At 36.7% G+C, this 13,495-nt stretch overlaps 1 protein-coding gene across 5 annotated transcripts in view; it reads left to right on the forward strand.

Moving 5' to 3' along the window:
* The window catches only part of GRB10 (growth factor receptor bound protein 10), a 233,563-nt gene that overhangs the window by 183,541 nt on the left and 36,527 nt on the right, over positions 1–13,495 (forward strand). For all 5 annotated transcript variants that reach the window (XM_007500399.3, XM_056804837.1, XM_056804836.1 and 2 more), the window contains one exon: positions 12,080–12,236. In XM_007500399.3, the coding sequence (XP_007500461.2) occupies positions 12,080–12,236 (157 nt within the window). The remainder of the gene's footprint in view (positions 1–12,079; positions 12,237–13,495) is intronic.

The raw sequence follows: 13,495 nt of genomic DNA on the forward strand, positions 1-13,495 counted from the left end.
AACATTCTTTTGTTGCTATTTCTGGAACTTATCTCTTTTAGGGGACGAGTTTTCAAGAACTTTTTTTAATAATGCTTATGCAGTTATTATTTTTAAAATGAAGTCAATAGACTTAAAAAAACTCATACGTGACTTTTAAAATAACTTCTAATAATTTTGACTTTTTGATAATTGATTCAAGCTAAGTAATATAGACCTTTACATTTCCATAGTGTAATGGGAATACCTCTTATTTTAGAGGTGCAGAAATATAAATTATAAGTTAATTTTATTTATGTGTGTGTTAATTATTAAAAAAAAACCACTGACCAGAAGAAATTAATAAGGGGAATGATGTTTGTAGATAATATCATGCCATTGCTGTATTTGAAACATATATTTTATATTGTAGTTAACAAAGCTCTTCAAGGGCAGGAACAATTATGTGTGTGTGTTTTTTTTTTTTTTGTTTGTTTGTTTGTTTGTTTTTTGGCTTTGTGTCCTTAGAATCTAATTCATAGTAAATATTTTTCTTGATTTGATTTATTCTATACTGTTATGCAATAGAAAGAACTCCAGAATTGGGATTAGGAAGGTATAGATTCTATTCCTGACTCTCCTTTTAACTTATCCCCCTTTATTTCTTTGGGCCTCAATTTTTTTACCTCCAAAGAAGAGATTGGATTAGTTACTACTCATTGTTACTGAATTTCAGAGCATAGAAGGACCCCTTCAACATTCACATTCTATGAACTACTACTGTGCTAATAGCTACTACTAGGCATATGGCAGATTTTGCAAGTAGATAATCATTTCATTGCATCCCTAGTGCTTGGCACACATAATTGACTTTTAATAAGTATTTGTTAATTGATTGATTGCATTTAGTGATACTATATTAGTCTGGCATTTATTTCTGGACAACTTTAATGTGATGAAAAAAATATAAATATAGGAAGGATGAATGAAGTTATGAAGTAAAAGAACATGACATTTTAAAAAGCATTGTGTTCTCCCTGTTCTGATTCATTCTTCTGGACCCTTTTTTTCCCTTGCTTTGGGATATATCCCTGACAAATGGATATATAGCTTCTCTCCTTCCTTCTTTCCACCCCTCCTTCCCCCTTGAAGACTTCCACTTGAAAGGGTATGCACTGTCTTCCAAGACATCCCATTTCACTCCTGGACATCTCTTGACAGACATCTTTTTTCCTTTTCTTGAACTGAATCCTCTCTCACTTTAGTTTCTATCTATGTACTGCTACTAGTTCTGGTCTTTCTGGCTAAGCAAGACTAGTCATAAGAACTCTTCTTGATTTAGATTAGCATTTTGCATTTTTCAAGATAGTTACCTCATACTGTTCTTTCTTGATGTACCTTAACAACCCTCATTCCCATTCCCTTGCTTCTCTTTTCCAGTTTCTGTTTTGATATATCCCCAGTTCTTTTAACTGATTCACTTGTGGCATATTCAGTATCCTCAGCAAGTTGATGGCCCTTCCAGACATGCTGAAACCTTTCCTAACCAAAATATGGTTCCCAACATTAAACACAGTTATTGAGATGTGGTATAACAAGGGCAACGTCCAGCAAGGCTATCATCTCCCCTATGCTGCATAATTTATGCTTCCTTTATGTTTGTATTAGTTCTATTTTTTCTGTCTATTTATCTTTTGCTTTGTCCCCTCTCTTTCCTTCCCTCCCTTCTCCCTCTCCTTTCTTTATCTCTTTCTATCTGTTTTCTCTCTCTCTCTCTCTCTCTCTCTCTCTCTCTCTCTCTCTCTCTCTCTCTCTCTGTCTGTCTCTCTCTCTCTCTCTCTCTCTGTCTCTCTGTCTCTCTGTCTCTCTCTGTCTCTGTCTCTGTCTCTCTCTCTCCCTCCCTCCCTCCCTCCTTCACTCCCTCCCTCCCTCCCTCTGGTCTCTGTCTCTTGTTGTCTGTCACTGTCTGTTTCTCTTTCTCTTCCTCCTCTTTCTCTCTCTCCTCTTTCCTCTCCTTCCTTCACTCCCTGGCTCCCCCCCCCCCCCCCCATTAAGTTTTTGGTTTGAGATGGAAGACTTTGTATCATGTCATAGTTGAGATGGATACATTGCCATTCATATTTGTTTTCCTCACTGTCATGTTCCATTGTCCGTTTTCAGTCCACAAAATTCCTCAGGTTATCTCAGAACTATGGAATTCCTTCTCCCATCCTGCACTTGTGCAATTAATTTCTTTAAAGGACTGCACTTTTTACTTATTATTCCCTATTAAATTTCATCTTACTTCTAATCTGTTTTAGTTTTTTATATCCTAAATCTTTGTCACCCAACCCCGTTGAGTCATCTTTTCCTTTTGATTTTCTCCAGGTCATCCTAGTCACCTTTTGTGGTGGAGACTGTCTCCTGTGATATTCTGTCTTCTGTGGCAGATTTGTATTCTTTTCCCCGACCAGTAAAGAACTTCCTCTGTAACTCTTTCAGGTTCTCCATAGCATATTATCCCTTTTCCCTATCTTTTCTGCCTTTGCCAACCCACTCCAGGGGGCAAGTGCAACCTTAAGTGCCAAAACTGATCCTGTTTCAAGGGAGGGAAGGAGGAAGGAGGAATTTCACTACAGCAAATATTGCATAATATCTTAATAATGCCATTTTTTAAAGTAGTCCTCTCATTCGTATACTCCATGCGAATCCACTTCACTCAAGGCCTGCATTTTTTCCCGTGATGTTTACTTGGCTTCTTGGAGTAACAAATCATGGAGGAGAGGAGGGGAGGGGAAGGAAGAGTCAAAAATCATATTCCCGGAAGTAGGTGGCATTTATTTAATACGTACCATATGCTTTTTTTTTTTTTAACTCTTACCTCCTTTCTTAGAATCAATGCTGTCTCTTGGTTCCAAAGCAGAAGAAAAGATATGGGGTAGGCAATGGGAGTTAAGTGACTTACCCAGGGCCACACAACTAGGAAGTGACTAAGGCCAGGTTTGAACCCAGAACTTTTCATCTTTAGAACACTGAGCCACCTAGTTCCCTAGACATTATACATGAAGCTGAAAGTAGATGGACAGACCTGGACAGCATATTGTCATATGCTACTTTGAAAATGGATATTTTCACATTACTATCATGATGTTTACCCAGTTTAAGTGACTGTTCTTTATTTTGTATTTATTATTTATAATTGTTTGTAGATATTACATTTAAATTTATATACTTAAGCACCTCCTTTGTTCTAAGCACTGTACTTGCCCTCCGAGGAGACAATAGATCCACATACAAGTACATAATATACATATATACAAATAATACAAAATATATAAATGCAACATATTTTCTGGTGGGAGACACTAGAAGCTGTTGAGATCAGTAATAAAATTATATAGGACATGGTATCTGAGATGACCTTTGAAGGAAAGTAGGAATTGTAGAGGGTCAACAAGGTGGCACAGTTGGCAGAGCACCAGCCCTACAATCAGGAGGACCTGAATTCAAATTCAACCTTAGACATTTACTAGCTATATGACCCCAAGAAAGTCACTTAACTTTGTTTGCCTCAGTTTCCTCATCTATAAAATGAACTAGAGAAAAAAATGGCCAAACCATTCTATCTTTGCCAAGAAAACCCCATATGGGGTCATGAAAGAGTCAGACACAACCAATGGACTTGACAACAGCAACAAAATGGACTGTAGGAAGTGGAATAAATGCTATCTAGGCATGAGGAAGAAATGTAGGCAAGTTCAACAATTCCTTATAATATCTTGTTTTAGGCATGAAACATAATTAAATGATTTCAAAATAGTATTTCTATCAAGTAGATTTTTTTTTAGATTGAATTCATCATAGTTTAAGTGCAAACAGTTTATAGAAAGAAGAACCCTTTCCTTTCCTGGAGAAAATTAGAGCTTGGAATTTATTTTACTTTATTAGGCTTTGGTCTTTGGACTTTGGAGATCAGTTCCTCCAACTCCCTTATTTTACAAAGGAGGGGAAGTTCCTTTTTTTTTTAATTGCATTTAATCGATTAATTAAGAAATATTTTCCATGGTTCCATGAATCATGTTCTTTCTCTCCCTCCTCCCTCCCCCCCCCCCCATTCCACTGGACTTTTCATGTGTCATTGGTCAAGACATTTCTAAATTATTGTTTAGAGTCTATAGCCCCAGTGATCAAGCAGCTGTTTTTCTTCTGTGTTTCTGCTCCCACAGTTCTTTCTCCAAATGTGGATAGTGTTCTTTCTCATAACTCAGGGGAAGTTTCTTGTCCAGTATCACAAACCTAATAAAGGGGCAAAGTCGCAGTAATTGAACCCAGACCACCCAGCAGTCTTTTAACTACTTTTCACTGTCCTAAGTGACAAGATTATTTTTCTTATTTTTCCCATCTTGCATTATTGAAAATAATGGTTTTATTCACATTGTTCATTTTGCATGTCAGAAGAGGCAGGGGTATTATATATCCCTTTGTGCTCTTCTAAATCCCAAGCATCTGGTCTCATATTCTACATACACATTCCAAATAATTTGAAATGGATATTATTGAAGCCCCTCAATTTGTTGATGAAAAAAAAATAAAAGGATTACTTGAATTTTCCTATGACTCAAATTCTAGTGTCTAGACTAAGAACATGTTTTCTTGGTTTGTTTGTTTGTTTGTTTGTTTGCTTTTTCCTACCATATCAGAGTACTTCCCATTAACTATAGATGAGAATCTCTCATAACATTGGTCCATAACTTCCATTAAATAACTGTATAAACACACACACAGAATAGCTATTGGAACAAAAGACATTTAGCTTTTAAGTAACTCCATGTTAATTTTAGAAGTGTGCATCTTCATTATACCCTTAAAACAGACACTAAAAATGTATTGACCTGTATTGTATTGTGGGTAAAAATGTATTCACTGTTTCTTTTCAGTCATACATTTGAGAAATTCCAGAGCTACGGGTACAGGAAATCAGTCTGGTGTTACACATAACTCTGCTCAGAGCAAAGGCCTGGAAATACCCCATTTTCTATTTTTGAAATGTGATTACCAGTGAGCTTTTACAAAGCTCCACAGTTAAGGTCAAATAGTTCTTTTGAATTCAGGGATGCACTTGTCTAAAGCTGTTAACCCTAGCAGAGCAGAATGAAGTATGGCAGTAGCAGATTTCTTGAATATTTCATAAAACACTGGTTTAACTCAAACTCAGGTCTGATAACTCAGTATTAGAACATAGTCCAGTCAGAAGTACTGATGCGTCAAAGTTCTTGTCATCCATGCAAAGCCACTTTGGAGGGAATGCTAAAGAGAGGTAGCCCAAGTCTATTAGAAAGAACCATGCAGACAAAGCGAAGTCTTTTTGGAATGGTGACGTTTCTTCCTTTAGCTGTCATTGTTCATGAATTCCCTCCATTAAATCAGAAAATATGTGTATATAGAAAGGAAGAACTAATAACAGGAAACCTCAGAACAATGGAACATTCATTCCCTTATCACTTGAGTGCTTTTATGGCAAAGTACAATACTCAGACATTCTGAGGTAGCTAAGCTTTCTTACCCCCAGCCGTGCTGAATAGAATGACCTTCCATGCTCTTGGCATTCTTAGTCTTTTTTGTTGTTATAGCTTTTTTTTTTTAAACAATTCATTTTCATTCTTACTGGTGAAAAGGGAATTGGCTACCCTGAGGATTTGGAGGTTTGTCTTCCTTGGCGCCCCCCCCCCCCCCCCCAACTCAAATAAATCAGACTTTTCTCAGGATTGCTATTTTCACCACAAAAAGTACCTCTTGGTGTATTGAAAGTCACACTGTCTTTTTCCCCCCAAGTTTTATTAACTAAAATTCAGTAGACCACTTGGCTAAGCCCTTCTTTCTTGATAATATTTTTCACCTCCTTTCTTCTATTCCCACTGCCACCATTGTAGTTCCAAACATCATCTTTCACATTTATTATTATAATAGCCTTCTCACTAGACACCATGCTTCTAGCCTTTTTACCTCTCCAAGCTTCCTTCTGCATCTTCTCCAAAGTGAACATCTTTCCTAATGAGCAGATTTCTTTCATTTCCCACCATTCTCCATCATATACTTTGTGCCTCAGCCTAACTGGACATTTCTCTGTTCCTTAGGCTCTTCTACTTTAATATTTCTAATATCACTTAATAAGTAATAATAAAATTCTATTCTTTTCTGCTTTAGTATTCTCGTATTTACATTCCTTCTGTATTCAAATCAGCCCTCTTCCACCCCCCACCATCAAAGTTTTATCTCCTCCATAGTGCCCCTGCCTTCAAGAAAGGGATGATCTCTTCAGTTTTATTCTGCCACTCTCCTGGGAATTTTTTTAAAATTCATGAACATGATGAAATAAGCTTATTAAGGGCAGGGATCGGATTGTCAATATTTTTTCTTTTATTTCTCCAGAAGTCATCAGTGTTTTGCACACAGTAGTTGCTTAATAAATACTTGTTAAATTAAACATTTACTTTAATAGGCGCCACTGTACGTATAAAAATATTGCTAAGGGGCTGGAGATATACAAAGATAGCTTTAGTGCTTTGCGGAGGAAACTGAATTTACATTTAAGTGGAAAATAAAAATATAGGTAGTCTGAAGTAGACTTCAGTCTTTGTGCTTTCTCTCTCTAAATATTATGTATAATATATACATATATTATATATGTAGTCTTAAGTAGAAGTAGATTCCTGTCTGTCTTCCCCTCTCCCTCCCCCCCTCTGTCTCTATCCCCCCCCCCACTTTTCTTTCTCTCTACCTCTCTGACTCCCTCCAATAAATACACACATATACACACACATTCATGAAGCACACACATATATACACTTACAGTATATACAAAGCCAATATTGTTTTCTTTTCATCTTGAACAGACCAACAATTGCTTAATTTGTCAAAGTTGCAGACACTTGGTCACAGTGATGAATACATTCCTCCCAGTCAGGCTCTACTATTGAAAGGAGCTTCTTTTCACACTATAAGGGAACCATGAAGGCTCCACCTGGAGGCTTTTGTGTTTTTCAATACAAATTCTCTGTCAGTATAGAATTCAGGTCAAGATGCTGGCCCTTATTTCTTTGTGAACTGAAATCAGGACACTCTAAATTGAGAGGTCATACATGCATTCTGACTGGCATTTATTTAACTGCTGATTAAAACTGGCATAAACTGGCCCCTCTCCACCCTCTGATTCAAGTTGTCTTATTATCAGCCCTTTGATTCAAAAGGTGCAATTCCTCTTCTTTCACCAAAGTCAATAATCTTGGCTTTTTGCTGCCGGGTTCATTTCCCTTTTTCTGCCTTCCAAACAAGCAGCAATGATGACTTTTGTTTCTGTGACATAGTCTTTCCTGTATCTGACCTGACCTTTCCTCCCCACTCCAGCACCCAGACATACAGAACATTGAAAACTCTCTCCTTAGAGAAAACAGTTTAGCAAAAACATTATCATGAATGCCACTTTTCTGTGGAGAGGAAGGAGGTATCTGGATCATTATAGTTGGTCCTTACAGTTACTTACTAGGTCTGCTTTCTTTTATCATTTATATTATTGTACTATTGTTTATGTTTTCCATTGGCTCCTCTTACTTCACTTTGTATCAGTCTTCCCATTCTTTGAATTCCTCATATTCATTTCTTAACTTCTCAAGAATAACCCATTCATCCCTTCTCCTAGGCGTGGAAGTATTCACTTTGTTTCCATTTCTTGCTACCATGAATATTTTGAAATATATTCACCTTTCAGTCTTTTAATTGAGGTTTATGCTTTATAGAATATGAATAGTTTAATCATTTATCCTGGATAATTCCTCATTTTCTCAACTGTCAAATTCATAGCTCCACCAATAGGGTTATAGAACACTATATAGAACAACATTATAGAACACCTCACAGCCCCTGTAATTTTATTTCCATAATATATTATCTTTGTCAGTTTTTCTGGATCTAAGGTGAAATCTGATTGTTTTCATTTGCATTCATTTTATGAGTGATTTGGAGCATTTTTTTCCAAGGCCATTAGTACCTGGCAATTCTTTTGAAAACTGTATGCACATGTTCTTTGACAACTTTTCTGTTGAGGAAATCTCAATTTGTAATACAGCTTGTCTTCACATCTATTCATTCATGTGTGTCACAAATTGACATCTGGGTCCTATAAAATAACTAGATGGGAAGCTTCTGAGGGATAAGTATCATGTCTTCCAAATTCCAGGGTCCCTGGTTGATGCTCTATTTGTTGCTGATAATGGTGATATCTAAACTGATAAGAGAACATCATTATGATAGTTATTTGTCTAATCCATGAGTTTACCACAAGGAAAAGGTTCCCCCATCTATATTTTCCTTTAGAACTCAAGGAATAAATAATAGCTAAAGAAATATAGGTTTATATTTGGAAGTAAAAGGAAAATTTGATATTCATAGAATTTACTTCTAGAAGGAAACTTAAAAGAGTCCAACCCTCTTACTTCATAGATAATGAAACTGAGGTTCAGAAAAATTAAATGACTTGTCCTACATTCCACAGGAAATGAGTAGAAGAGTAGGATTTTGAACTCATGTCCTTGTTGCCTAATCGTAGGTTGTCTGCTTCACCAGGGCTTCCCTCTCTTTTCCCCTTCAACTAATAAGTGTGTGTGTAGAAAATCAAAGGCTAGAATTTTTAAGGCCCATGATATTGTCCTCAAATCTGAGTTTATACTTAATTGTGTGATACTTCCTAATCCTCAAAAGTGGGGGAAATCGAGGTGGGGAGAACTGAAGGACTGGCTTCTAACCTTACATTGGAATTTTGAGTCTTAATTTTTTTCCAGCCCTGCCACAGCTTTTTTTTCTTTCCTTTACAGTATCAGCACAGTCTCCAATTATCGAGTTGAACAAGTGTATAATCAGAAATTGAATAAGGCACATGGCAAGTGAAGTCCTCATTTTAATACTCTCTCTATAGAAATCTTAAGAGGGAATAGATAAGTGAGTAGTAATACAAAAGTAAGGGGGACATTTAATAGCTAATAAAATAAAAGGAAAGACCAATCCTTTTTGAATTATGGTAGTTAATTTTTGAAAATGAGTATGAATTTCAGGATAGAAATTCACTTAGCTGAGTTTAGTTATTAAACAAGACAGTAAAATCAGCCTGAAAAACATAAAATTTGAAGAAACAGCTAGAAAAAATACTTCATTAGTAAAGAAAAGCTTCCAGGGTGCATCTACTGGGAAACTGACATTAGGTTCTTAATAACACAATAAAGTACAAGCAGCTTAAATGAAAATTTTAATTTCATTCTTATTTTCTGAATTTTTCTGAGTTTTTTGAGAAATGTATTATATGTTCTGACAGTGCATGCCATTCTCTTTGTTGCCTGGGTGTCAACTTTTTCCTTGGTTCAAAGTCCAGTTCGTTATTATAAAACTCTACAATAAGACCAGTTGTATTTAAATATTCAGCTTGATGTGTTAGATTTATGCCTTTGTAGAATGAACCATGCTAATTACAGCAAATAGATTTGTGGAAAGGTTTTGTGTGTTGAGTTGTGTTTAAAAAAAAAAAAAGTGGGTGAAGGGAAAACCCATCAGTCCAAATTCCACCCTGCTGAGATCTCTGTGAGTTGATTAAATGGAAGCAGGAGGCAGGGTGTGCAGCTGTAACATTGTACAGAATGCATACCTTTCAGAAAGCTACAGCAACCAGGGTTCCTCCTCCCTGCACAGCCACATCTGAAAGAGTTGGCTCATCCCTTCTGTCAGCTGAAGCAGTTTCCTGAATACATAGGTTTGAGTCATTTTCACTGGATTAAGAGTTAACTCCTCCTTAGCTGGGCTTGAATTTGCACATAGATGTGAAAAGGATTAAAGATGGGGCAGGTCTCTTTGTTAGGCTTCCTTCCTTCCTTCTCTTTCTTTTCTTTCTTTCTTTCTTTCTTTCTTTCTTTCTTTCTTTCTTTCTTTCTTTCTTTCTTTCTTTCTTTCTTTCTTTCTTTCTTTCTTTCTTTCTTTCTTTCTTTCTTTCTTTCTTTCTTTCTTTCTTTCTTTCTTTCTTTCTTTCTTTCTTTCTTTCTTTCTTTCTTCTCTCTCTCTCTCTCTCTCTCTCTCTCTCTCTCTCTCTCTCTCTCTCTCCCCCTTCCTTCCTTCCTTCCTTCCTTCCTTCCTTCCTTCCTTCCTTCCTTCCTTCCTTCTTCTTCTTTCTTTCTTTCTTTCTTTCTTTCTTTCTTTCTTTCTTTCTTTCTTTCTTTCTTTCTTTCTTTCTTTCTTTCTTTCTTTCTTTCTTTCTTTCTTTCTTTCTTTCTTTCTTTCTTTCTTTCTTTCTTTCTCTCTCTTTCTTTCTCTCTTTCTCTCTTTCTCTCTCTTTCTCTCTCTCTCTTTCTTTCTCTTTCTCTTTCTCTCTTTCATTATTCCTTCCTTCCTTCCTTCCCTTCCCTCTCTTCCCTATCCTTCTTTCCTTTTTCTGCTTTTTATTTCCTTCCTTCCGTGGGGGTTGGTGGGGGAGATCTATGACTTGGGATGGAGTTAATGATAATCCCCCTCATTCCCCTTGCCACATTAATTTCACTTGAAATAAAAGTTAAAACAAAGTGTATCCTCTTGGCCAAACCAGCAGAAAAAGAACAGAAGGGAGAGCAATTGGAGGTGATGGTGGTGGCGGCTTCTTGGGAAAAGGTCACAGAAACAGGTTTAAGTAAAAGTTCAAGTGTTTCACTTGCATGCCTGTGGATGACATCGGCTTCAGGGCTGAAGGATTATGAAGAGATTTGGCAAATAAATCCAGATTCAGAGAACACACATGCTTTGGCTCAGAAATTTATGATTTCTTTTCTTTGAACTTTCTAATGTTACAGTACACTTACCATGCGGTGGGTGGTCATAAAACAAACATTTTCTTGTTTGTTGGTGTTGTTTTTTTTTAAAATAATAATTGTTATTACTGGGAGTGAGGGGGGGGGGTGTAAATTGTTAGTCTGATAGTGTGTGGGGAAATGATTACATCAGTTCTAAGGAAGGATGTGATTGGTCTGTAGAGTGTGGTTTGATTCACTACCTAAAAGATTGTATGTGTGTAACCCTTTGAGTGGAGAAGCTGGGAGGGTTTCCCTGCAAGCCCAGAAACAGTACCCTCAGGAGGGGCTAAGGGGGCTACAGGACAGGTAGAGTACAGTAATCTGTTGACCCAGCAAAACACCCTGGGGCTGGGGGTTTGGGGGGGTGGTGCTAAGCTTGCCAGGAGTTGGAAGAGACAGAGAACAAACTCTCTTTTAAGAGGCAATCTATATTTAAAATGCCATCTTGTTCTTCTGACTGCTGCCTTTTGCATGCTGTTGAGGTAAGATCTCCCCCCCCCCCCCATCTCAGATTACCTTAAAGGTTGCATCTACAAAAGCATTTCTTGCTAGCATGTGGTATCTTTAAAAATCAATAGAATCACATTTTGACCCTTTATAATTTACTTTGCCAGTGTTTTAAATATTTATGTACATTTTAACAGTTCAAGGGGAATTAAATTTCTTTGCAATTTTGTAAAGGGGGGGGAACGTGGGTTAGGGTGGAACTCTATGTGCTTCCTTGTCCTTTTCTCCATTTAAAAAATATGCAGTAATAGATACTGTTTTATCACACCTTCTACCCAAGACCAAGAGAATTTGAGAAATCGGGAGAAATGTGATGGTCTGACAACTGGAAATACAGGTCAGGTGTATCAACCAAAAGTTTCTATTGGGAGGAAGAAGCTATTATGTTTAGTTTTGCCATTAGCTTTAGCAATTAAATTGCCAGTACCCAAGACCAGACGCATTGTTTCCAGCTTAATTTTGTCCTTTTCTAGACCTTTCTGAAGCAGCTTATTAGGTACTGTTTCAGTCATGTTTCATGCTATTTGAGGTATCCTGGGTGTTTTGATGATAAATTACATTGTCATCCTACATGCTTTTGTCCTCTCTGGGGTGGGGAGAGAGGGTGGAGGAGGATGAGTTGGGGACAGAGAGAAAGTCTTAAAGCCAATTATTCTTGTTCACTTGTGGTTGGTGCCAAGATGCTGAAGAATTCTTCTGTCTACAAGAGTTGTGTGTGGTTTTACTATTTTTAATACATGGAGCTGTTTATCTGTAAGTGTATCCTTTATATGTTGCAGGATGTTAAAGTCTTTAGTGAAGATGGGACATGCAAAGTGGTGGAGATTCTAGCAGACATGACAGCCAGGGACCTCTGCCAGCTGCTCGTTTACAAAAGTCATTGTGTGGATGACAACAGCTGGACCCTAGTGGAGCATCACCTTCACCTAGGATTAGGTAGGGAACAGTCCAGGCTCGCAATGTTTCTCTGAATAATGGAACCTTTGAATATTTAGTGTGTGATGAAATGAATATTGCTTTACTAAATCAGGTCCAGGAATCCTATATGAATAATTCTTTTAGTTACAGAACTACCATGAATCCTATGCATTGACCTAAACACCTTGTTATTCATGATTTATTATTTGATTCATTGATTTTTCATGTCTCTACCTTCTCTCCTGTTCTTCACTTCAGTGCTCTTTGTAAGCTTGCTGTGTATTAGTTGAGGCAATGGCATATAAAGGTCTTAGGCAAATTAAGTTTGATCCCCAAAGAGTTATGGTTTGTGATCCCACCCGTCTCATTTTTTTACCAGCTGGGAATAGAAAAAGAAACTGCCTTGCCTACCTCTGGGACGGGATTCTCCTCTGCAGCATGGGGGAGGGAAACAGACTGAATTGTGACTTGAGAAAGTCATAACCACTTGCACCAGCTTGGAGACCAATGATGGTAACTGTTCTCAGGGTATCATCTAATTGAAATTTGAGTGCCATGGTTACAACTGGCAAAAAGGCAAATGGAGAACCACTGGGAATTGAACAACATTATAAATCAATTTAAGATAGACCTAGTTCTTAAGCAGTAGCTCACTGAGCTAGTTAATAATCCATATACACATATATACATGTACACATATCCATATATAGTTGTGTCTGGCTATATACACACGATTATATATGTGTTGTTTAAATATATTTTTATGTAGGTCATTCATTTCAGAGGTATGATATTTAAAGGATGAAAAATAATTTTTCTGATCATATAATATATAAAGATATAACATGCCAAAAGGTAATAGATAGAAATTGATTAGCTATAATTATAATCTAGAATGGTGGTTTTCAAATACTTTAATTTTAAGAATATATACTTGACAATTTTAATCTTAGATTCTTAGTGGGTAAGGTGATATCAGAAGGGTATAAAACTCACAAATAGTCATTTTAACCATGATTTCCTTCTCTGAAAAGGAATTTTTCTTTGAGGTTTTTTAAAAAATTAAATGCTAAAAGTCAGAAGCCTTTCTTATGAATCAATTTAATGCACTGAATTTATGTCCATGATGTACAAGTAACTAAGATGCCATTACTTCAGGTTATATGGTACAGAGTAAGATTAGCTTTCTAGAAATTGGTATTACTCATTCTAAAGAACTGTGTTTTAATTCAAGTAAAATTTCCAAATGAAGAATGCTTTTTTAAATGGTTAAATTA

Source organism: Monodelphis domestica, chromosome 7 (assembly GCF_027887165.1).
Source record: "Monodelphis domestica isolate mMonDom1 chromosome 7, mMonDom1.pri, whole genome shotgun sequence".
NCBI lineage: Eukaryota > Metazoa > Chordata > Mammalia > Didelphimorphia > Didelphidae > Monodelphis > Monodelphis domestica.